This window comes from Tarenaya hassleriana, unplaced genomic scaffold (genome assembly GCF_000463585.1).
Source record: "Tarenaya hassleriana unplaced genomic scaffold, ASM46358v1 Cleome4, whole genome shotgun sequence".
Lineage (NCBI taxonomy): Eukaryota > Viridiplantae > Streptophyta > Magnoliopsida > Brassicales > Cleomaceae > Tarenaya > Tarenaya hassleriana.
This window is the reverse complement of record NW_010966881.1, coordinates 4856479-4880865: the sequence shown is the minus strand read 5'-3', so window position 1 is coordinate 4880865 and position 24387 is coordinate 4856479. Positions and strand designations below refer to the sequence as shown.

At 32.7% G+C, this 24387-nt stretch overlaps 4 protein-coding genes across 6 annotated transcripts in view; 2 read left to right on the top strand and 2 right to left on the bottom strand.

Annotated features, from left to right (window-relative positions):
• Positions 1-9624: 9624 nt before the first annotated feature.
• Positions 9625-11556, bottom strand: LOC104824083 (binding partner of ACD11 1-like). 2 transcript variants are annotated; one of them, XM_010556016.2, is made up of 5 exons: positions 11263-11556; positions 10991-11125; positions 10808-10883; positions 10617-10733; positions 9625-10265 (listed from the first exon to the last, which is right to left on the bottom strand). In XM_010556016.2, the coding sequence occupies exons 1-5, from the start codon at positions 11265-11267 to the stop codon at positions 9831-9833; spliced, it is 768 nt and encodes a 255-aa protein (XP_010554318.1). In that variant the 5' UTR covers positions 11268-11556; the 3' UTR covers positions 9625-9830. The 2 variants fall into 2 exon arrangements, with proteins under 2 accessions (XP_010554318.1, XP_010554320.1); XM_010556018.2 differs by having other exon boundaries at positions 11489-11506.
• Positions 11557-14247: 2691 nt separating this feature from the next.
• LOC104824082 (31 kDa ribonucleoprotein, chloroplastic) lies at positions 14248-16618 on the top strand. The gene is made up of 4 exons (XM_010556015.1): positions 14248-14915; positions 15139-15310; positions 15755-15801; positions 15898-16618. The coding sequence occupies exons 1-4, from the start codon at positions 14362-14364 to the stop codon at positions 16457-16459; spliced, it is 1335 nt and encodes a 444-aa protein (XP_010554317.1). The 5' UTR covers positions 14248-14361; the 3' UTR covers positions 16460-16618.
• Positions 16619-21144: 4526 nt separating this feature from the next.
• Positions 21145-23599, top strand: LOC104824077 (F-box/kelch-repeat protein SKIP11-like). 2 transcript variants are annotated; one of them, XM_010556008.1, is made up of 2 exons: positions 21145-21325; positions 21505-23599. In XM_010556008.1, exon 2 carries the CDS (start codon positions 21987-21989, stop codon positions 23403-23405), a length of 1419 nt encoding a protein of 472 aa, XP_010554310.1. In that variant the 5' UTR covers positions 21145-21325; positions 21505-21986; the 3' UTR covers positions 23406-23599. The 2 variants fall into 2 exon arrangements, with proteins under 2 accessions (XP_010554310.1, XP_010554309.1); XM_010556007.1 differs by having other exon boundaries at positions 21145-21408.
• A 262-nt stretch (positions 23600-23861) lies between these two features.
• LOC104824078 (60S ribosomal protein L10-1) overlaps positions 23862-24387 on the bottom strand; it is a 1816-nt gene continuing 1290 nt past the window's right edge. Inside the window, exons 3-5 of the mRNA XM_010556009.1 lie at positions 24377-24387; positions 24203-24284; positions 23862-24120 (exon numbers count right to left, since the gene is read on the bottom strand). Coding sequence (XP_010554311.1) covers positions 24052-24120; positions 24203-24284; positions 24377-24387 — 162 coding nt within the window. The 3' untranslated portion in view covers positions 23862-24051. The remainder of the gene's footprint in view (positions 24121-24202; positions 24285-24376) is intronic.

Here is a 24387-nt window from a genome sequence, read left to right as displayed (position 1 = left end):
AACCTTTTTTTTGTTTTTTTTTTTTTTTTTTTTTTTTTTTTGGGGGGGGGGGGGGTAAAATAAGGTATATATGATATAGTTTTTATGTTATGTTATAGTAGCAATATATCATAAACGAAAGTGCATATCAATTTGGATATGCTATATCAAATAATTTTCAAATTAATATGCCGATTATTTTCGGAATTTTGAAGGTGGACTAAAATAAAAGCGGTGCGTCTACACAAGGCAAGTTACGTGACTCAACAGCCACAAATCCTTTCGGTTTCATTTCAATGCCAATTAATACCCATTTCATGTCTTTCAAATTTTAAATTTTTTTTCCTTTTACTGAATCTTCAATTTAAAAAAAACCCTTGAAAATCATGCAAAATTGTGAATGAAATTAATTTTTGGCAAATTACTTGGTTTTGTTAATATATGTAAGAAGAAAAAAGGTGAATTTGATTATATTCTTCTCCTTCTTCTTTTTATTCCTTAAATCGTCTTCGTATCGGTGGCCCCTTCAGGTTTCTTTACTATAAATATATCTTATTTAAGGACTTATGTCAATAGATTTAATAAATGTAATTTGACAGGAGAGTGGTGTACACGCGACCTTGAAGAGCGTGTTCATGTGGGTTGGGTTTGAAAATGAATTTAGACAGCGGAGCGTTTCTGACAATTGACACCTTTGAAGATTAGTTGCAAGGAAAACGATAAATGCAAATGACTTACTTAATCCTATAATTTCCTCTTTTATTTTTTAAATTTATTGTTAGGATTTAATTAATGTAATTTGTTTTTTATATTCGATTTTAATTGATACTCTGAACACTGTTAGGTTTAGTTATCCTATTTACTGAACAATGTAATGCAAGGCTAAGCAATTACATGTGACAGATTTATGATCATAAACTACATTATAAAAATGTCCAATTTGATTATATTTTATGAATTTTTATTTAATTTTATGTCTAAGGTGGTGATTTCGTGTCTAAGTTCCAACCTTCAACAATCGTGGGGTCTAGCCCGAGCCGACCAAAATAAAGTCCAAATACACGTTTTTTTTAAACAAATTAATCCTATAACTGTATTTGATAATTGCCCTACAAAACCTAATTAATATGTTATATAATTTTTCAAAAAAAAAAAGGAAAAGCAAGCTTATTCAATACTATTGTGACACCGCACAAAATTTTATTGGATGAATATTATTGATGATGTAGATATCACATATAAATTGTCATCATATTGATCACAGAATGATCAAAAGGCATGTTATCTAGAATCTAATACGACGATATATGTGTGTGTGTGTGGACATATTCATTATGATTTGAATGATAATAAAAGTTGTATTGCAAAAGAGACAAATCTATTTCGTTATGTCTAGAAACTTAATGGATCCCATATGTGCATAATAATTGACCATGGTAATACCTCGAGTATATCGCGTCTAAATTCCATGTAGAATAACTTATTGTGCCATGTGGTTGGATGGTGGAGATGATGATGATGATGACGATGATGATGGATGCATGCCACTTACGCGGGACATCGAGCGGTTGTGTACAATCTTATTGTCGTGCGACAAAGCTACAAGTTATATCCATGTAAGCAATATTGCACATGCTGACATGTATGTACATGTGTATATACGTAGAGTTAAACATATATAAAAGTGTATATGTTCGATCCATGGGGGTGATGATTGGATGTTCAGAAATGGTGGGGAAGACGACGAAAGTAGTGGAGACAACAGAAGAAAGAAGATGGGGTTAAATCTCACACGTCTCTTTCTCTTCTCAATACTCTCCCGCCAAAACCTTTGTTTCGACGGTACCAGAAAAAACCCTAATCTTGTCTAGCCTCTCGTCACTGCGATATTCCTGTTTTCATCTTCCACGACATATACCCATATATATATATATATATATATATGTATACACACGCACACGTGTTTATTATTATCAAAATCTTGGCACTTGAACATGATAAATATACATTAATTGAAATGAAGGGCTTTTGTATGGTTTATATATATATAGTATTTTTTCTAAATATAATGGCATGATGATCGGTCCACATCGTACGTACGTACGTACACATTCATGACTTTACATTCTTTAACATGTAGACAGATCGGATCGATTCAGACACCAATCTTTACACACATACACACATATGCATACATACGTACATACACACACATACGTGTACTGATGTACATGTTGACGTGTACATATGTATGCATAATAGCCTAAAGAAGAAAAAACGAACGCATTGTTGGACATTATGAACCAAGATAGACATGAACAAAGGTTGGTTCTGATACTTTTCTCTTTTCACGAAGGAATCTTGTAGTGAGGTAAAGTGAAGTGATATAAATGAGGAACGGAATCACAAATGGAACAGGAAAGTTAGAATAATTACATACCCCAATAATATGTATTCCCAATTTGCATGATTTAACAGTTGTACATGAATTAAATTCAAATGGGATATTGAAATTTTCAAAAAAAAATATATATTAAAATAAACATTTTAAAAAAAAATATTAAATATGTTTGTAATGAAAACTAAACCCAATTTGAATAGAAATAAAAACTAAAAGTAAAATCGGTTAGTCATAGATTTTCAAATACCAAAAAAAATTCCAAGTAAAAAAATAAAATAAAAAATAATTGAAAGATACATCTTATGTCCTTGTAGATAAACAATTGAATGAGATCAAAAAAAAAAGCACAGCATCAAATAAATAAAAGATCTTATTAATGGAAATTAATTTACACTAAAGAAAATTGTATAATTAGAGGTTAATTTTGGTGTTTAATTTAATAACGAAGAGGAGATAAACATTTAATTAAAAAAAAAGAAAGCCGGTGATGAGAAATGGGCCCACAAGCAGCCACTCCATGGAACCCAATGCAAAAGTTCTCTCCTTATGTCCTCCTTTACACACAAAAACATTTTCTTATTCTTATTTTTTTATTACATTTTTTGTTATTTTTATTCTCTCTTTTTTTTTTCCGTAGCCAAAAAGCTAAAGTTTTTATAATATTCGACGCTTTTTTTAATGCGCCATCACGTGAACCAAATTGGGTGTTACTATGCTGTTGGATTTGTCTCGTTTCAAAGATGTAACACATCATTGGTCTGCCGCTTATTATATACATATATATATACATATAATTGTAATTATAACTGAAATTCACAAGATTTATTTACTCACTACCATTTTTCAAGTTCTTGCCTTAGATTTTGTTATTAGAAAATATTATGTACATAGATTTTGTTTCTAACCTAACAAAATCGTTTATCTCTAACAGAGATGTCATGTTTTTTTTTAACTATTTTACTGTAAACTTAAAATTTCAGATTCTAGAGACACTCATGAAATGTTTCATTCCCAAATACCAAAAAAAAAATACAAAATTCAAGTTTGAAATGATCGTTCATGGGTCCATCTAATTGAAAAATAAAAATAAAAATCACGTATCGCGTACCCATTTCAATAATTATGCTGGATTTATATGGGTGATTTAAGACGAACTCGGAAGCAGAAATGGTGCAAAGGGTGGTCCAATTTTGAAAGAGATTGATTGAAGGGTTTTAATTTTTCCATCAGTGCCCCATGGCCAGCCAGCCCTTATGGACTTTGCATTAAAATATTTTGACCAGTCGCGGGTTTTGAAATAAAACCAGTTATGTTTTTTTTTTTGTGTCAAAGAATAAAATCAGTTTTTTTTTAGTGTAGATATTTGTTTTTTTATATATGTGTGTGTGTGTATATAATATATACAAGGGTTCGTTTGTTTTGTTTTCTAAATAGTTCCATTAATTCTCTCGTCTTTATCACAAAAGCTTCACCACTGAGGTACGTGGTCGACTTGGCATGCAATTTGTTTTTTGTTTTAAAAAGATAAATGCTGTGCATCCACATTTTCCCAACATATATATATAATATATTAAATATTCATTAATATAATGAATATATATATATATATATGATGTTAAAACAAACAAGTAAATAGAAGTGCATTGACTTAAAAACACATAAGGAAGTCTGTAAGACTTTGTCAAAAGTCGCCCATAACCAATTACATTTATTTAATATGTGGATAACTATTTAATATATTGCGCGGGGAAATGTGGATTCGCATTATATGTATCCTTCTCCACATTGCATATATATACATATATATTTAATTATAAATACAAAATAAGACAAAATTAGGGTACATCAAGGATTTAAATTGATTAAATTTAGTAATCTTTATTTGCATTATATAAACATTTGTCTTGCATAAATCAATAATACAATGAAACACAAAATTTCCCCGATCCCTTTGAATTCGAGATCCGGAATTCAATAACAAAAATTCAAAAATTACTTGAGATGATCATTTTCACTATTCCATTGGTCTGATTGATGAACAGTGCGATATTAGTGGATAATCAAATCCCACTAATTCCAACTCTATGAAAAAGCTTAATCGAAGATTAAAAAGCAATATTAACTATAATTGTTAACAAAAACTAGGGTTCTTAGTTGGAGGAATGGCCCAAGTCCCCAAAGAGATTGATAGCTCTATATAAATGTGGGTCTTCCTATTTCGTCTTCTTTATATGGTCTCATCATGCCAAGTAGAGCGGCCTCTCTTCCAATCATAGCGCGCCACGTGGTAATGAAATAAATGATATTGGATTAATGATCTTTTGGTTATTATGGAGCTCCACTCCTAAATCTTAATTAATCATATATTACACATGAGATATGCAACTCACAATGGAATCAACGTCTTTCATAATACACTATAACATGATGACCAGCCACCCTAATTCACATATTTCCTATAGCATTTGTTGCAATGGTTCATATATAGGGTCTCTTTGGTAAATTTAGATACTTTGGTTGAAATAATAATAAAATTTTATAATAACATGTGAACATGTTATATCATATTTATCTTTATTATTTAAAGATAAATTAAATATTAGATCAAATATATTATGAAGATTATGAGTAGGATTACTATAATATAAACTGATAATAGTTTAACCAAACAGATTTAATTGTTTTTATTTCGTTGTGATAAATTATTATTATTATTATTATTATTATTATTATTTATGTATTTGTTTCCAGATAATAAAGTTACCGAAAGTACATCTCCTATCTCCTGTAGTGTATTATTATGGATGGTAAAGTTATAAAAAGAAACAATTATTTCCATATTGAGAAGAACAAAAGTTAGGGAAAAAAACAAGCTTTTCTGACGATATAATTTTGTTTTAAAATTTTACCTCAATTTGACGTTAGAATCTAAAATAAAATACTGGTTATAGACGCTAAAATCACAATTAATTATTGATATTAACTCATCTTTAGTTGACATAAAATTAATTATCATTTAAAGAGACTTTTCCTTTCTAAATGATAGATATTTTGCATTATTTTTTAAAAAAATTTATGTATATATAGGCATATTTTTCTGTCTCTATTGTTAATTTGATCATATTTTGAAATGAAAAATATATATACACAATATTGTGGCGAAAGTGTCTTCCATTTCGGAAAGTAGAAAGGGGGATTTGCTTGGTTCGTTGTTAGAGCTTTTTATATATATATAAATGTGAATATGATTTTGCTAAAATTGTGGCTCTAATTAAGTCCCTTTTTCAGTTTAATTTGTCTTTAATTTTTTGCTTAAAACCCTCATTTCGTTTACATTAATTTACTAATTAGTTACCAGTATTGACGACCCTCACACTCCTAAAATTCTTTAGAAACAGAAAACGACGAGTATATAATATATAATTTTGGCATAATTCAATAACTAAAAACAAACTTTTATAATTAATTGGAGAGTAAATCTAATACGATAGGATTACGTAAACAAATATAAATTTTAGAAGTTCAACCATTAATGGGCAATATCTTTTGAATGGTGTCCTTTAGGATTCAACTGTAATTTAAATATATCCAATATTAAACTTTATATTGTTGTGTATAGGCGGGTGTTACATTTTATATTTAGCGTTTGTTTGAAAGATGGAATAAAACTTTAAGTACATAAAATATTTTATAGTGACGATGCATGCTATTAGGGGTATAGATACAAACTTCACCCATATATATTTTTTAGTCTATCAATACACAACATATCTGTAGATTATATTAATCATGATTATTATTGGATTGAAATTAATTTATTATCTAGTGATTAAGGAAAACAAATATGCCATCTTATATAACGCAATACATTTTTTCTAGAAGCAAAATTTGATAAAGCGAATTTTACTGAAGTACTTTATAACAAAAAAAAATGTATATCTTTTGACCAATTCGTGATCTAAAAATAATGAGGAATTTATTTATCATTTATCTTCTAGGCCTAGAGAATACTTATGATTTGGGGTATTAGACGCTCCCTCATCATCATTATTTTTGCCCTTTATTTCCATTTTGTAAATAGAATATGTATAAAGCATATAATATAAATATATAGAACAAAGATTGTTCCGAAAATAAATTAATAATATTGTAATATGTAAAATCTGAACAATAATCACGGTGGACTTTCTTTAGAAAATATATGTATTATTAATCACAAGGCAAAACCTAAAACGATACTTTTTAACAAAATGTTTTCTTAGTTTTTTTAACATTTACATATCTTATAGAAAAATATTAATGTATTTCTATGCTTGGATTCTTTCATTTATCCAACTTATAGAAAAACAAAATGGAAAAAATAAAAATAAAAAACAAAAAAGAATCCGGGAGTTTGCCCCACGTGTGCAAACAACAATATATGAGCTTTATAATTGTTAACACAAATATAGATATAATTACATTACATATATATACAATTAAATACAATAATTAGGCTTAGAAATTATTGTAGATGGCTCAACTGCTTTTGCTTGGGATTCCTACAACCGTGTGGGCACCTCGCTTTAGAAACTTGAGCCAACTTTTCTAAAACCCTAAAAACCTCTCTCTCTCTCTCTCTCTCTCTCTCTCTCTCTCTCTCGCTCTCTCTCTCTCTCTCTGGCTTTTTTAAATATTATTCAATGCACGCTCTCCCTATACCCACAAGCTTGTGGGAATCCAATGCCCTTCTTAATATCGTTCTTAGTGTTGCTTATCAAATTTGATTTGGGTTCATGGCGCCTTAATCATCGGATTTGAGATCCCATCCAACGTCCATATGATCATCGGTGCGTGTTGGCGTAGGCATTTACCACGTCGAGTGTTTTGTAATAACTAAAAGAGATTTGATAATGTATAAACAATTATCGTATATGCAATATATATGGTCTACAAAATATCTAAATAGAGATATAGAATATAAATCATATAAATGTTTGTACGTATCTATTATTGTTTCGGGTTTTCTCGATGATGATCTATAGTTTGTTCAATCACAATCGTTTATGTCATATACGTGAAAGACTGTGGAATTGATACACTATATGGAAGCTCGTATAATACTGAGAAATATATCGTATATTTCGTACATGCAAGATTTCTAAATACGGTCTTGGTCACTGTTTTGGATAACATAAAGGTATTAAATTTGAAATTTAATAATTTCATGGGGTTTAGGAAAGAAATTCTAAATATGCTTTTTCAATAGAAAACTGGCATCCTTACAGGATTTAAGGTTGCTTGTCAGCTTGGTTCTTTGACCAAATTACACGGAACGCCGCTAACTGCCTGTTAAAAGAAAATGTGATTATATCATATAATTTAATTTTCATCACATGATTTTAAACAACCGAATTCATTGTTGTCATTTCAAAATGCATTTCACATATATATGTGTTATTCCACCGCATTTAGTTGCAAATCTTTGACCATTACAAAAATGTGTCTTTGCTTTATGAGGATATATATATATGTATATATATATGTATACATATAACCACGTCCTAGAATTTCCGATCAAGGTCTGTTCATCACGAATACGTAAATGCGTTATACATAAAACCTTTGTATACGTGCATATATATACATGCTGATACACATGCATACATTAAATGCACGTGTATGCGCATATACCTGTATATATATAACTATACAACGACAATGTGCCATCGCATGTGTGGTAATGTGACATAAAGCTTTAGAAAGAAAAGAGAGAGAGAGAGAGACGAGAGAGGAAGTTTTTGAGAATTCTGCAAAATTTTCTTTTCTTTATTGAAAGTTGAGAGACCCATCTATTTGCAGTGACAGATTGTAAAATTCATCATCCTATCGACCCATTTTTATTCTCTTACAAAGATTCCTCTATCTTTTATATGCGTGTATATATGTATATGCATATGTATATGTATATGTATATGCATATGTATAATAACAAGGAATATTTATTAGTTTATCCTATATACTCGATAAAACATCTTCATATATACACACGTATAATTGATTTTGGATTTGTAGTTTTCTAAATATTAAAAACAACAAAATACGTTATATATAATCAAATATACGATACACTTTATCGGTTTAACATCGAATTAAATTATCTAAATGTTTGTTAATTTTGTCCAATTTGATCGATAGATCTATATATATTAATCGTTACCAGATGAGACATAAATACGAATATTAATAAAAACGATGAATAAAACAAGGGAGGTGGTCAAAATGGGAATGGGGAAGACTGCCTCAGATTTGACGAGAATGTGTCAGAGACATCAAAGCAAAGCACATGAAAATAAAATAAAATAAAATAAAATAAAAATGTATTATTATAATTTATCCTTTATTTTTCTCAAAAAATAACAACACTCTAAAAAATAAATAGGAGTCGAATAAAGATTAATTAAACATATCCACATTCTACTTCATTGGAGATACAAATCTATGTGAATTAAATACCATATATTTTTTTTTTAAATTAAATGTATAAAAGGGTTGTTAAACATACGATGATTCAAATGCTAAAGAAATTGCAAAATAAAATAACCATTTTTCATTTGATAAGCACGTAAATAAAAAATAAAGAATTATAAAGACAATGTGTGGTTGCACTCACTCATGGTAAATGCAGAGCATGTCCCGAAGTTGGGAGCTTGTGTGTAATGTAGGAGCGGTAGGACCAAAACATGAACATAATTACAACGTCACTTTTATTTGTTTATTTATTTTATTTCATTATCTTGGCAGTCACATTATTTGTCTGATTACAATCATAATAGGACAAGATCATTAGCTGCAGACAAGGATTTATATGACTGAAACAGCCACTTGAGCCTGTTCCTTTTTTTTTTTTTCTTTTTGAAAAAATAGTTTTTTATTTATTTTGGAACTTATTTTTATTGGTTATATATGCCACGGACACGATATTCTTTCTTTAAATTGATTAAAACCCATTCAAAAGAGAAACATATAGTTTTTTTTAGAAATTGGATAAAAATGCAATAAAATGTCTTCAAAGGAATGAAAAAAAAAAAGGTTTTTACTTGGAAAATTTCAGCCAATGGGCCGAGAAAATTGACAATGGCCCATTTAGATGAATAACAGTGAGCCAGATAGGCCCATTTGTCATAACCAACCCCAAAATTATCCACTTTATAATCCAAAGAATGAAAGATTTACAAAAATAAAAAAACGAAATGAAACAAACATAAAAAAAAAAGAAATTATAACGAATATTACACTGATAATATATACGAAAAAATATTCTCTTATTTTTCTGACAACAATATGTGAGCGTGCAAATTTTTGCACAACGTTTTATGGAATGCAGATACATCTCTTTCCAAGCTTAGAATTATGTAACATACATATTCACATATCACACACTACGGTACGGTTTCTGGTCGGAGCATACTCACCGCCTGGCGCCGCTGCCCCCGCGGCTGCCGAGGTCAGCCGCCGCCTTGGCTGCTCGATCAAGTGCGCCGGAAAACCAAAGAGCGCCTCTGGAGAAGTAACTGCTGTTAACTACGGTGGTTGCCACCGCGGCAGCTGTTCTTCCGGTGGCCGAGACAGCTGAACTCACCTTGTCCGAAACCTGGTACTTTTGGTCTGCCAACCTGACGGCTTCAACTCCGGCGAAGATTCTGTCAGTCAGACCGATCCTCCGATCCATTTCTGACACTTTGGCCGCGGCTGTGGCTGAGACGCCGTGAGATTCCTCAAAGGCTTTAGCTTTGGTTAAGGCGTCTTTGCCCAGATCAAACCCCGTAGCCAGCATCGTCTTGGCGATCTCTTGAGCTTTTGACACCGCTGCTCCTGCGTTAAATTCAACTCCCTGGGCAGGGGCCTGCGTGATAAGAATGACGAGTTTAGATGTAAGGGGAGGATACATACTATATCAGGACGATCAAACCTCGACCGGATACAAGAACATTGACACGGTTGAAGTCAGGGTTTTCAGTAACATTCTCAGCAATCTGCGCAACAAACGTATACAGAAATCTAAATTTCATCCATATTAAGCCCATATCATTACAATTCCAGTTTCTAGCTCCAAGCGATGTGTATGATCAACTGACAATTGCCTATGCCTTGGCTTTTACCGATACATGCATAGGGAAACAGTGGATGCGGGTTCTATCATCAACACAAACAAACCAAAAGATTAAAGCTGAATAAGATGTAAAAAGATTCATACATGTGAATTGGATTCATCATCGAAGCTCCTCGGAGCCGCATTCCAAAATTCAAATTCAGATTGATGGTGCTGTCCCCAAGGGGTTATACAGACACGCTGATCCAATATGGTCGGCCCCTGAGAAATCGAAAAGAGTGCCGAGGAAAATATGCAATCTAATCCAAGTGTTGTAACGGAGATACAGTACTCACGCTGAGCAAAACAGCGGTTTCCTGGGAATACGAATCCTTGAAAGTGACGTAAGCTGTGCAGGCTTGCTCACCCGACCTATCTCGTTTACAAAACGCCGTCTTTCAGGATCGAGAATACGCGACGAACCCAATATGATCTCAGCAATTGAGGTTGAAGGAAAATCCAGAACAAGGGAAAGTCACCTGACAATGTCGATACTATCGATAGCACCAGAAAAGGAGAAGAAATCATAGAGATCCGTCTCGGTAACTGCGGGAGGCAAGCCAGTGACTTCCACGGCGTATCCGTGTTGATTATCCATTTTCCCAGATACCCTCCTGTTGAATCAGAGAAGAGCCTAGTCTTAATTCTTCCAAGCTACTGTACTCGGTCAAAACCATCCATGAACATATACTCCAAATCGCGATGAACAAGGCGATTTTAGAAATTCAGGATCTCCTTTTCCAATTTCTACCTCATCAACAACAACGAGAACAACCTGATTTCCGTTGCGTATCCAAAATTAAAGTCCAGTAAACCACGGAGATTAGGTAGGATTCAAAGGTAATCAAGAGCTACAATCTCAGTATCACAATCAAGGGTTTCGTTTCTCAAAAATTTCCGGCAACGATAACCATTCGACCGAACACAACGGGAAAAAATATATGCATCAAGAACGTAGAATCGTTCAAAGATCGGACCATCAAAAAAAATATCAGAAGAAATCGAAGGATCGAGAGGGATAAACTTCACAAATAACTCATTCCAGTCGCATCTATTTCTCATCTACCCCACTAAAACATAACGTTTTAGTTAAAGTCGAGTTTACCCTTAATTTAGAAAAAAAGGACGTAAAAGTCCTTTTTTTGAATTTTTTATTTTTAAAAAGGACGTAAAAAAAGGACATAAAATAGAGCGTGTCAGCCTCACATACGAACAAACAATTGTATCATTGATTTCGTTTATTTTTAAGATTAAACTAATTTTATTTTATTTATTAAATTCAAAATCATAAAAAAAAATTATGAACAAAGAAAAAAAGATAGTACTAAAATTAAGAAAAATTATTGAAATACAAAAAAAAACCATTGAAAAACTAAGATTCTAACTAAAATCTAAACCACCAAATTCAGATTGACAAAAATAAAAAATTCAAAGAAAAATTTAACGAAGTATTCAATTGGTTGGATATTACTTGCAAAATAGTCATTTTAAAATAGTTAAAAGAAGTCGTAAAAGATAATGAACAACTTGTGTCATAATAATATATTAAAATATACTTTGACAAAAAATTATAAGCTTTAAAAATAAATTATATCTTTTTTGACATGTATAAACAATAAAAAATTATTTATTTTGTTATACAACGAAATAAATATTTTGTAACTTATTTATTACCATGATACGACTATTGTACGATTAGTTTACCATATAATTACGACTTTTGAATTTTATAAAAATGTAAAAAATCGTTAATTTTGATAACATTTCGTTGACATATGATAAATATATTTGAATTAATTCATAAACATAATACAAAACGTTTTGTTTCAAAATTATAATATCTTAGGTTATTGTTTAAAGAAGAAGTAGATATATCATATATATTTATTTATACTTCATCACAAACATAACAAAATATGACAAATATTTAATACCGAATTTGTGATCAAATATCTTTATGTTTTTGAAAATGTTCATCGTCATTGGATGAAATCTCTTCAAAATTAGCAATTTTTAAAGCTTTTACATAATTGAAATGTCGTAAAATTGAATTAAGATAATCGTACAATATTCGCGTTAAAATCGTACATGTATTTATTTTATTATATAATAAAACAAATATTTTGTAACTTATTTACTACTATGATACGATTATTGTACGATTAATTTACCACGTAATTACGACTTTGAAATTTTATAAAAATATAAAAAAATTATTAATTTTGATAACATTTCGTTGAGAGATGATAAATATCTTTAAATTAATCCATAAATATGATATACAAAAATTTTTGTTCCAAAATTATAATACCTCAAGTTTTTATTCAAAGAAGAAGTAATGTATCATACACATTTACTTATACTCCAATATATACTTAACAAAATATGACAAATGTTTAATACCAAATTTTTGTTCAAATAGTTTTATATTTTTGAAGGTATTCATGGTCATTTGACAAAATCTCATCAAAATTAACAACTTTTTACATTTTTAAAAAATTAAAATATCGTAAAATTGAATTAAAATAATCGTACAATGGTCGCATTAAAGTCGTATACAAGTTATAAAAAATGGTTTGGTAGTATAATAAAAAAAATATCGTTTTTTGTTAAGGTCAGTACACTTTTTCTAAAAAATTCAAAAAATAATATACTATATTTATTTTATTTTATTTTAATCTAATATATTCTTTTTGCACGTTTTTTATTTGGAAAAGGGAGGATATTTTAGTATTTTTATATGTAAGGATATTTAAGTAATTTATCATAAAAGTGAGGTATTTTGAAAAAGAAAAATTTGCGTCATTTTTTAAGAGGTAGATGAGAAATTGATGTGGCTCAAAAGGAGTATTTGTGGAGTTTGCCCGATCGAGAGCTGCGCATCTCTTTTTGACTTAACACAGACAAAGCATTTCTCCTCTCACAGCTGAGAGAGCACACATAGAAAACGAAGCTGTTGTTTTCAAAATCAAAGGGCCAAAAAGTTTTATATATACACAATACAGAACGTGTACATATAATACAAGATTAAATCATATTACATATATATATGTGTATGTAGCAAAACGTTGTCGTTTTACTTATAAGAGGACTAGGGGTGTCAATAGAACCCGAAGTTCGAAGTCCGGTCAGAAACCCACCCGAAAAATTAAGGATTTGGGCCTAATAATATAGATCCGGTAAATAAATAGACGGGTTGGCCCGGCCCGAAAAAAGTTAGGGCCGAATCGAGTCCGATCCCAAACCCGCCCGACCCGCCCATTTAGCACGAAAAAATACTATATTATTAGATTTTTATTTTCATTTGAGATTTAATACCACATAACATTATATATTGTATGTTATATATATATATATATATATATTTCAAAGCAATTTGATTTATATATATTAAACTTATATTATATATATATATATTATTAAACAATTTAATTAGATTTTGGTTTAATTATTAAATTTTAATATTTTTTTAATTATAATTGATATGGACGAAAATTTGCTATTGTTTTTTTTTTAAATTGTTAAATTATTATTATTGTTATTATTATTATTATTATATATTAATATTTATTTTTTATTAAATAGAAAAAACTCGAAACTCGACCTGAGCCCGTCTGAAATTTTATAGGGCCGGGCTCCGAGCCACCGATCATAAGTCCGAAAAATAAATGGCGGGCCGGCCCGCCCATTTTACACCCCTAAAGAGGACTATGCAATAAATTGGGCCAAAATTATGGTGGCCCAAAACTCTCTCTGCAGAACCTCAAAACCCTCGAGTTTCAAGGGTTTTTGGGGATTCCGGGGACTTTTCAGGTCTGGCATTCTCCGTTTGATTGAATTCGAGGAGAAGATGGTGCTGTCGAACAAGAAGCTGAAGCAGAAGATTCGGGAAGAATTGGCGGAGTCTCTATCCGCCGAAGCTGCAGGACCCGTTTCGAAATCCGACCGGAACTCGCAATCCCAGTCTCTGAAAGAGCTCATAGACTCCGCAAGCCACAAACCCAGGTTGTCGAAGAGGGAGAAACGAAGAAAAACCCAACCTTCTGTAGGATCAGACGGGTCTAACACCGGAATCGGCGAGAAGGAGGAGGTTGAAGTGGTGGGTGATGCTGCAAATGGTCAGAGAAGTCAAGAGACTGATAAGAAGAAGAAGAGGAAGAAGAGGAAGAGAGACGATACTGGGGCCAACGAGTTAGGAGAAGAAGGAAAAGGTAGTGTAGATAAGGGAGCTGACGAATTGAACAAGAATAAAACGAAAGAAAAGAAGAAGACGAAGAAGAAGAAGCCGAAGAAAAAGAAGAAGAAGACAAACGAGACGCAGAAGGAGGCTGGTGAAAGCAATGCAGAAAAGAATGTTGCAAAGGAAGAACCGAAGATAGAGCAGATTCCAGTTGACACAGACTGGTAAGCAGAAAACTTTCTAATGTTTCTCAGGTTAATAAACACTGAAAATGCTTAAAGGGATAACCTGTTTCCGATTCAGAGGATGGGTTATATCCAAAATTTGTTCCTTTGATAGCATTTTAGTTGTAAGTAATACTCATCGTATGTCGGAATACCAAGTGAAAATCTGTGCCATTTGTGTTTCTAAGATGCCAAATGATGTTTGCTTCCCGTGTCTATGCAGTCAAGCAGATGGGGTCGTTCCTAGGAAATTGTATGTTGGTGGAATTCCTTATCACTATACAGAAGATGAGATCCGGAGCTACTTGAGAAATTGCGGTGTCATAACGAATATCGATTGCAAGATGCGTCCTGAGGATGGCACATTCAGTGGCATTGCGTTCGTTACCTTTGAAGTAAGTTTTAGTTCAATCTGGCATCATCACATCACACTTGCCTTGTGCTTTTTAAAAAGAATCATTTGCAATATTGTTCTGGTTGTTCTACAGAGCTTGTGAGTATCACATTTTATAATCCTAATATCCCAAACGTAGGAAATAAACTCACGTGATTTGTTTCCGAGATTTGAAATTCTGTTTAGTTCGATACTAGATTACCCTTTGATTGATTCAGAGGTTTGGTCGGAAGTTATTTGAAATGCCGATACTTGAACAAGAGTACGGACTTTCAAAGAAATGGAGGGTGAGGCTAATTTTGTGACCAAGATTCATATAAGACAGTTACTAACTTACTAGCAATAGAGGTATTTCTGTATGGATGGGCAAGAACAGAATGTATTTGTGTTTTATTTGAGAAAAATCTTTCTTATGCTGAACCTTACGTTTTCTTATCGTTTACAGACTGAAGATGCCGCTAACCGAGCTTTAGCTCTCGACAGAGCCGCAATGTAAGTAACGGGCCCATGAGAGTGGTAGCATTCCAACACTTATATCATTTAGAAAGTTCTCCTCGTAACTAAAACCTGCATTAACTTGTCTGCCAGGGGTGATCGGTTTTTAACGATACAGCAATACGTGAAAACCCCGTCAAGAAGGAAATCAGGTTTCAATCCAGACATGGTAGATGGCTACAACAGAGTGTATATAGGGAATTTACCATGGGACACGACGGAGCGTGACATAAGAAAGCTCTTCTCTGACTGTGTTATAACATCGCTGCGCTTGGGAAAGAACAAAGAGACAGGAGAGTTTAAAGGGTACGCACATGTGGATTTCAAGGACAATGTATCTATGGCTATGGCATTAAAGCTGGATCAACAGATTGTTAGGGGAAGACCCGTCAAGATCAGCTGTGCAGTTCCTAGAAAAGCGGGGAATGCCGATGAAGTTGAGAACGCGGAAGAGACTTATGGAACTGATTCGATACCCGAGGAGGCTATGGCTGGTGAAGCTTATAACGCCGTTTTCACGAGTGAAACGGCGACTGTTAGTAGCGGCAAGATCAGGAGGAGGACTTGCTATGAGTGTGGAGAAAAGGGTCATCTCTCTTCTGCTTGTCCGAAGCTGCAGCAAAATGCCGATCCGACAGAACCAGATGCAACTTGAACACAAGGTTTTGAAACTTCGCTTGCGAGAGTGCATGTCTTCTGTACTGTTTCTTTTCCTTTTGATCTTATGGATCATCAGACATTCTCTTGAATGATGAGTTTATTATTGGAATTAAATATTTAAAAAGAAAATAAGAGCTGGATCTGTTTTTTGTTTTTTTTTGGGTAGCATTATTGTTTATAAATTATTCGAATACCGTATAATTGGAAATATGCTACAAATAAATTTTGTTGTGTTTTATTTAAGAACATGAGATATTTAATAAACTCGGTAAGGTCGTTTAACCCTTGAATGTTTACAATTTCTGGTAAACATAATAATATAGTTATTAACATTTTTATAATATCATGTTTTTTTTTATATTGAGGATGATTCGTAGCCCAAAATTCTGATCTTGGCATTTACGGGTCGAACAATGCAAAGCATATTTCAAAAGAATTTTGATATTTTTGTGTGAAAATGGATGTCAATATATATATATATATATATATATGTATGTAGAGAGAGAGAGAGAGAGAGAGAGAGATTGAAAGCTATTGGAAAAGGGGGTAATGAAAAAGACGTGCGCCTAACAAAAATGTTCGATGTTTTTGGTTAAAAATGAACGCAGGAAACATTATTATTCTTTGCTTTTGTGGAAAATGAATGCCACCGCCACTTTCAACACAATACCCCCACGTCTCCCTCTATCTCCCATTAAAAAAGAATTAATTAGAATATAAGATACATGAGAATTTATTACTTGGATTCCATCATTCATGAATTATAAAATTTGGTTGTAACCCGGGTTCGAATTTCCAGGGATAGACATTCACGTGATCGTTGAAACGAAGGCCCCATCAATTTTCGAATTATTAAAAAAAAATGGTTGTAACCAAATATTATTGAGTATATATACGAATTATAAATCTAATGTTATAACAAACAAACAAAAAACTCTTTCGGTGAACTATCTTTTTTATTTATTTATGAAACTCAGCGAACAGTCTTGATTTATATATATATATATATAATTTCAGATCAAAATTTCTTTAATTTTTGTGTTCCGCGTAACTTTAATTGACTATATGTTTTTGGTCCAATCAAAGAGCCCCTTCCAATTTGACGTCTCCCCTTTCCTCTTTATCAACAGTAATACGACGGTCTTTGTCTAGGAAAGACATATCCTTCGCAATAATTAGATAAATCAAATGAATTACACACACATATATTAATATATAGTATATCAGGGAAATATAAAATTCGGAATGAGCCGATATATGTTACAATCCCCATAGTTAAAATTACCAATGAAAAAATAAATAGAATGACGAATTTATTAATTTATCACATTAGCATATGTAAATAGGAAGAAAATAAAAGACGTTGACACCATTTAAAGTTTTAAACTCGATTTTACTAAGAGCACGTGTTGAATTACGCCCCTCTTTGACGTGCATGAGCACGTTGCGACGGACAAAAAGTGTACGTACCAGAAGTTGCCACGTCCGTCAAAATCTATAAATACTACGAATACACTTTTTTATTGACGGGAGTTCAATTCAATTACGTGTATATATATAGGAGATAATTTTCTGAGTGATTTCTGAAATATAAAATTAATCGGTTGGAAGTATTTCGAATAGATTTATAATTCTTCCAAATCCTCTTAGATAAACGTTAAAATCGTCACTAATGTTATATATATATATGTATGTATATATATATATGTGTGTATAAAATGTCGTGAAAATCATTTCCATTATTCTACAACTTTATATAATATCGTGATAAAAAATTATTCGACCCAAAAATCAATTACATTTGTTTTACATTGTTAAATATGTTTTTTCTATAAATTTTACAGTATCTTTGTAAAATAATATTTTATTTTACAATTTTTACCATATGATTGATTATACACTAACGATCGAGTGAGAATACAAAAATTAGTAATCTTATGTTATGACAAATAAACAACAACAAAAAACTTTCGGTGAACTATTTTAATTAATATTATATATATATAATATTATTTAAATCTCAAATCAATTGTTTGTATGTGTTAGAGAAACCGCGTAATTTTCCTATTGGCTATTTGTCTTTAATTGACTATTTTTTGTCCAATCAGAGAGCCCATTCCAATTTGACATCTCCCCTTTCCTCTTTATCAACAGTAATCGCTCTTTTCTTAAAAAAATACTTTTCTTTATCAATAATTAAATAAATTAAATCAAATTATACATATATATATATATATATATATATATATCAGGGGAATATGAATGCGGAATGAGCAGAAATATGCTACTATTCCCATAATCTAAATTTAATTATCAATGAGAAAACAAAATATAATGAGAAATTTATTAATGAAATTATATAAACTCGATTTTACGAAGAGCGCGTGTTGAATAAATGCCCCCTTTGACTTGCATGAGAAGGTAACGCAACATACAGAAAAGTGTATGTACGAGGAGGTTCCACGTCATCGCTATGACGCCGAACTCGTCAATATCTATAATACTATATTCATATACAGTTATACACACACATATATATATATATATATAGTGACCAAAAGATTATTATATTCTCAGTCTATGATGGTTCGAGTTTTTAAGACTTCTATCAATACTTTAATCCTATAAATGATTCTAATGGACATGTAAAATATTTTTTTAATGAATGTACTTGTAATCTGTGATTAAAAAAATATTCCTAAACACATATGGAATGACTTACCAATATAATTTTTTAAAAAAATGAGTAATAATATATGTGATTAAAAATGAATATAATATTAAACCATGAAAGTATTGTTTGAAAGGCATGTGAAATATATATATTTTTGGCATTAAAATAAATCGGTTAATTAGTTGATTAAGGAGGAGGATATATGCAGTGTACCCGTGAAAATTAATTAGTCCTGAGTGCCTTTTTCTCACCGTCCAATAATATGCCTCACATGGGAGATATATGCGTTATCGTAAGTGGTTAACACGTGGCACAATATCATTGGATACCAGCTGCCTCGTTCAAAGATTATAATAACCCCCCCCCCTAGTGCACGCCAGAATATTTCGGGTTTCGGCTGAAATTGACTAATTGAGCTCCAGCCTCTTTTTTTTTTTTTTTTTGTTCTTACGTAATTTAGAAATTTCACCAGAATTTACGTTAAATAATTTTTCATGTGTGTATGTATATAATTATATACACGGATAATCATATTTACAAAGTAATTAGATGAAAATAGCATTTTTTTATTATAATAAATTTATTATATAAAAAGTAGTTGTTGATACATCGAAGAAGGTGGCCCTCCTCCTCCTGTCATGATTCAAACAACTGTTAAAAAATCCGAATGAAATAATATATAGTAATAATAACAAGGACGATTATAAAAGCTAATGGTTAATAATAATAATAACCATAAATTCAACAAAAAAATAATAATAATAACCATAAAATATCATCATAGTATGTGAGCAGCCCCACGTGCCTCATGTCCCTAGACTAGATTGCTCTCCTCGCCAGCTTTCCCGTATTCCAAATATCTTTGTTCGGTTAATACTCGAATAAACACACACGCATATATATATATACATATAATCTCTTTCTTTGTACCATTTATTCAATTTCAATTGAAACAAATAGCATTTTTCTTGGACCTTCAGTGGACTTATTTAGATTTTTTAGTTACATAGTTTTTTTTTTCAGTATATATCTAGGTAGTGAGCTTTTATTATAATTAATTATTTAATAAATATATTATTGACCATTGGAAAATAAAAATTGAAGAACTTGAGACTTTAAAAGGAAAATTAAGGTTGAAGTAATGAAACTATTTTAGACACGTGGGATTTGGCGTACTTGACTTTTACAACGCATGCCGCTATTTTAGAAGACTAGATGGTTTCGACAAATCGAGACTTGAACTTTTTTTTTTACAAAAATATGATATATTTAAGTTATTAATTTATTGATAGTATTGATTATGTAACTATAATTTTTAAAACTTTTATTATTATATTTACATTCTTCCTATATACAAATTATTCTTTTTTATTTTAAAAAGCACTAGTTTCTTCATAAAATAAAATATATAAATTTCACATTATTCACTATTTTCATTTTTTAGTTTTTTGTTTCAATATTGTATAATATTTGATGAAACCAATGATTAATTTTTTTATTTGTTGATATTTTAACACATGCTTTCCATTTCTCATTGTCCTCATTCTCTTATTTATTAGATTTGTTTTCTTTATTCGTTAAAAATAAATATTCCTTTAGGTTTTAAATTTTTAAAAATGATATTTGATTAAATCAACCATCTATTTTCTTTATATTTGTTTTCTTTTCTACAATTTTTATTTTTATGAAAAATATAATTTTTTTAGTTCACACCTTTCTAATTTTACACTTTAATTACTTATATTTCAATTTAGTTTAGATATTATTATGTTATATATATTTTCTTAAATTTTAGATAACAATTTTTTTTTGTACGTGTTGATTTTAATCTATGTGATGTTAGAAAATTGAATCTTTCTTTATATTATATTTTCCGGTATAAATAAGAAATTGGAAAAAAAAACTAAAATAGACGTTTTACCACAGACGTAGGAACAAAAACCTCTTAGAAGAAGAATGGAACTTTCAGAGAGTTCAGAATAAATACTGAATTTAATTTTGATTTTGGGAAAAAACAATTCAATTTAGTTTAAGCAAATAAAAAAGTTAAACAGGAGAGAGAAAACAGAAGGCAAGTTACCTTCAATTCCAAAGGTTTTCACTTTCAGGGCCAAAGCTTCAACCTTTGATTTGCAGAGAGAATCCAAGAGACGACATAAAACAGCTAATAGAAAGATTGTTAGATAGGTAGAGAGATTGGGATTTCCCCATAATTTAATTATATTTTTTTCCTCGTTAATTCAATCCGTATGTTCTTCCGACAATCTCAGGTAACTGATGTTGTTCTAATCTGTTTTTATTAACATCTTTTTTCTCTGTGTTCTTCCTTTTTGCTTAAAGATTATTTTTTCTCGTCGTATTGATAGCTCCGCTGTAGCCATGGAGTCGTGAGCAGATCGGGATCGATGGTTTTGCTAGTTTGATTTTCTGGGTTTCGATTGTTTTCCGTGTCTGCGAACTGGGTTTCGACAAGTTCTTGAATCGGAATCTGGAGATCTTGGGCTTGAAGGCGGAAGGGCTGTGGGTGTTGGGTTTGATGTTCTTGCTTTTCTGGGTGATGACTTGAGTAGAATATTTTTCGAATCCGCAGTCTGAATCCATTTCCCATTGGATTTGGATCGATTGATTCGGAGTTCGAGACTCGCGAATTTGGCCCTCGAAGGTTTGGGTTCGTGGACGAGAAGAGGGGAATTTGTTTAATCGTCTTTTGTTGAATCAGACTCGCGAATCTCTTTTCACTCGATCGATTCTCTCTGACATTCTGTGTTGTTTCTCCATCGCGGGATCTGGATTGAATCCTGGCGTGGAATCGATCTGCTTCTAACATCATAAGCTGTAAGGTGAAGACATGTTGGAAGATCGGTCAGTAGACTCTTGTCTTCTGTCAAGGGTTTTCTCCAGCTCCTGTCTCTCCGAATCCAAGTGGTCTTTCATGTATCCGGGAGGGGATTCTGATAGTAAGCTCGTTAATGGAAAACGGCCATTGGAGGTTGTTGAAGATAGCTTGACCAGAAACAAGTCCCTTAGGCTAACAGGTTATTCCATTGCCGAAGAGAAAGAGAAGTATGATTCTGACAAAAACCAGTCCGAGGCTGTCGGAGAGGAGCAAATAGATGATGCAAGTGTTGGAGATTCATCTGAAACTTCCACGGGGCAAGGGGAAGAACAGCTCGATTCCAACAGTGATGGCAGCGATTCATCTGACTCGCATTCACTTATCCAGGGGATTGGTCGGGACAACTCGATAAACTGTCTGATCCATTGCTCGAGATCCGATTATGGATCCATTGCATCATTGAACCGGACCTTCCGTTCTTTGGTGAGGAGTGGTGAGATCTACAGGCTGAGGAGGCAGAGTGGATTTGTTGAACATTGGGTGTACTTCTCTTGCCAGCTCCTGGAATGGGTGGCCTTCGACCCGGTTTCGAGAAAATGGATGCAGTTGCCAACCATGCCCTCCAGTGTCATCTTCATGTGTTCGGACAAGGAGTCTTTAGCTGTTGGCACCGATCTGCTCGTGTTTGGAAAAGACGATTCTTCTCACGTGATCTACAGGTACAGCCTTCTGACCAATTCTTGGTCTTCCGGGATGAGAATGAACTCCCCGAGGTGTTTGTTTGGGTCGGCAAGTCTCGGAGAGATCGCAATCTTTGCCGGTGGCTGTGATTCTTACGGGAAGATTCTCGATTCAGCCGAGATGTACAACTCTGAGCACCAAACTTGGACAACCCTTCCAAGGATGAACAAGCCGAGGAAGATGTGTTCGGGGGTTTTCATGGATGGAAAGTTCTACGTCATCGGGGGAATCGGAGGCAGCGACTCTAAGCCCCTCACCTGCGGGGAGGAATACGACATGGAGACCAAGAAATGGACGGAGATTCCCGACATGTCCCCGCCAAGAAGCAATGCGGCCCGAGAGAGCGAGATGCCGCCAGCAGCAGAGGCTCCGCCCCTCGTGGCGGTGGTTAACAACGAGCTGTATGCTGCAGACCATGCCGATATGGAGGTGAGGAAGTATGACAAGGAGAGAAGGAAGTGGTTCACGGTGGGGAGATTGCCTGAACGAGCTGACTCGGTGAACGGATGGGGAATGGCCTTTAGGGCGTGCGGGGAGCGTCTTATAGTGATCGGAGGGCCGAAGAATTCGGGTGGAGGGTTCATAGAGCTGAATTCGTGGATACCGAGCAATGGACCGCCACACTGGACGTTGCTCGATAGGAAACACTCTGCTAATTTCGTTTACAATTGCGCGGTTATGGGATGCTGAAACGAAGAGAAGGAAAAATAAGCATCAAGAAGATTTGCAACAACACATTGGGATTTTTTTTTTGTGGCTTACAAAAATTTTAGAGACCAGACAGGTTCAGAGATCTTGTTCTTGTTCTTGTTCTTCCTCTTTGTCCTTATTTATTTGCTTATAAAGTTCTCTTCCATTGAATTGATTTACCTCTTGGTGTTCAATTTTGGAGACCAGACAGGTTTTGATGGGGAAAAACAGATAATGGGTTTTAACAAGTGAAGTTCATAATTAGGGTCCGAGTGTCTCATACTATATATGCCCTAAACAGAATTTGATTAATCATATTATCATATAGGGTGGACTGTCTCTTGTGTGCACTAATCTGTGTTTTTCTTTTTTTTTAAAAAAAAATTTGAAGTACTGAGACAAGAACATGAGCTCTTATGTTGTACAATTAAGACATTTTTGGTCATGTGTTTCATGTAATTCGAAGATCATTTATATTTATTTTAGACAAATTTGGTAAAGCAAAAGCAGAAGAAACATGTTCACACCACAAAGACAGAGAATGAATATGTTCAACCAAACTTTAAAACACCAAACAACTATAACAAGGAAAAAGTTTCAGGCTCTGATAATGTTTCTTCAGCGGAGGCACTGCAGTTCTGAAACTTTAAAAGGTGGCCGGCAAAAAGGCTCTTCCCGGCTCCCGTTTTGCCAAAGGTCCATGGCATGACAGAAACTGCAACCGAAATTAGAAACCTGTTTCAGTTTTAATGAGAAACGATTACCCGATTGCATCCATCGCAAGTACGAGGAGGTACCTTAGCATTGACACCATCAGGAACGATGCGTTTCTCTTGCCTAAACTTCAAGTAATCAGCCCGGCTGAACTTTGTGAATCCCCTGCAAGAATTTCGTGATGGGTTGTTCAGTTTCAATACGAGTAAACCAACACAGACTTAGGTTAGGGGAGAGGATGTGTCCAGAGACAATACCATTTCCTGCT

Coding starts and splice junctions, on each gene's coding strand:
- LOC104824083 (XM_010556016.2), bottom strand. Junction 10,884..10,990: donor GATAGTATCGACATTGTCAG/GTGACTTTCCCT, acceptor TAAACGAGATAG/GTCGGGTGAGCAAGCCTGCA. Junction 10,734..10,807: donor AAACCGCTGTTTTGCTCAGC/GTGAGTACTGTA, acceptor TCGATTTCTCAG/GGGCCGACCATATTGGATCA.
- LOC104824082 (XM_010556015.1), top strand. CDS start 14,362: ATGGTGCTGTCGAACAAGAAGCTGAAGCAGAAGATTCGGGAAGAATTG. Junction 14,916..15,138: donor ATTCCAGTTGACACAGACTG/GTAAGCAGAAAA, acceptor GTGTCTATGCAG/TCAAGCAGATGGGGTCGTTC. Junction 15,311..15,754: donor TTGCGTTCGTTACCTTTGAA/GTAAGTTTTAGT, acceptor TATCGTTTACAG/ACTGAAGATGCCGCTAACCG.
- LOC104824077 (XM_010556008.1), top strand. CDS start 21,987: ATGTTGGAAGATCGGTCAGTAGACTCTTGTCTTCTGTCAAGGGTTTTC.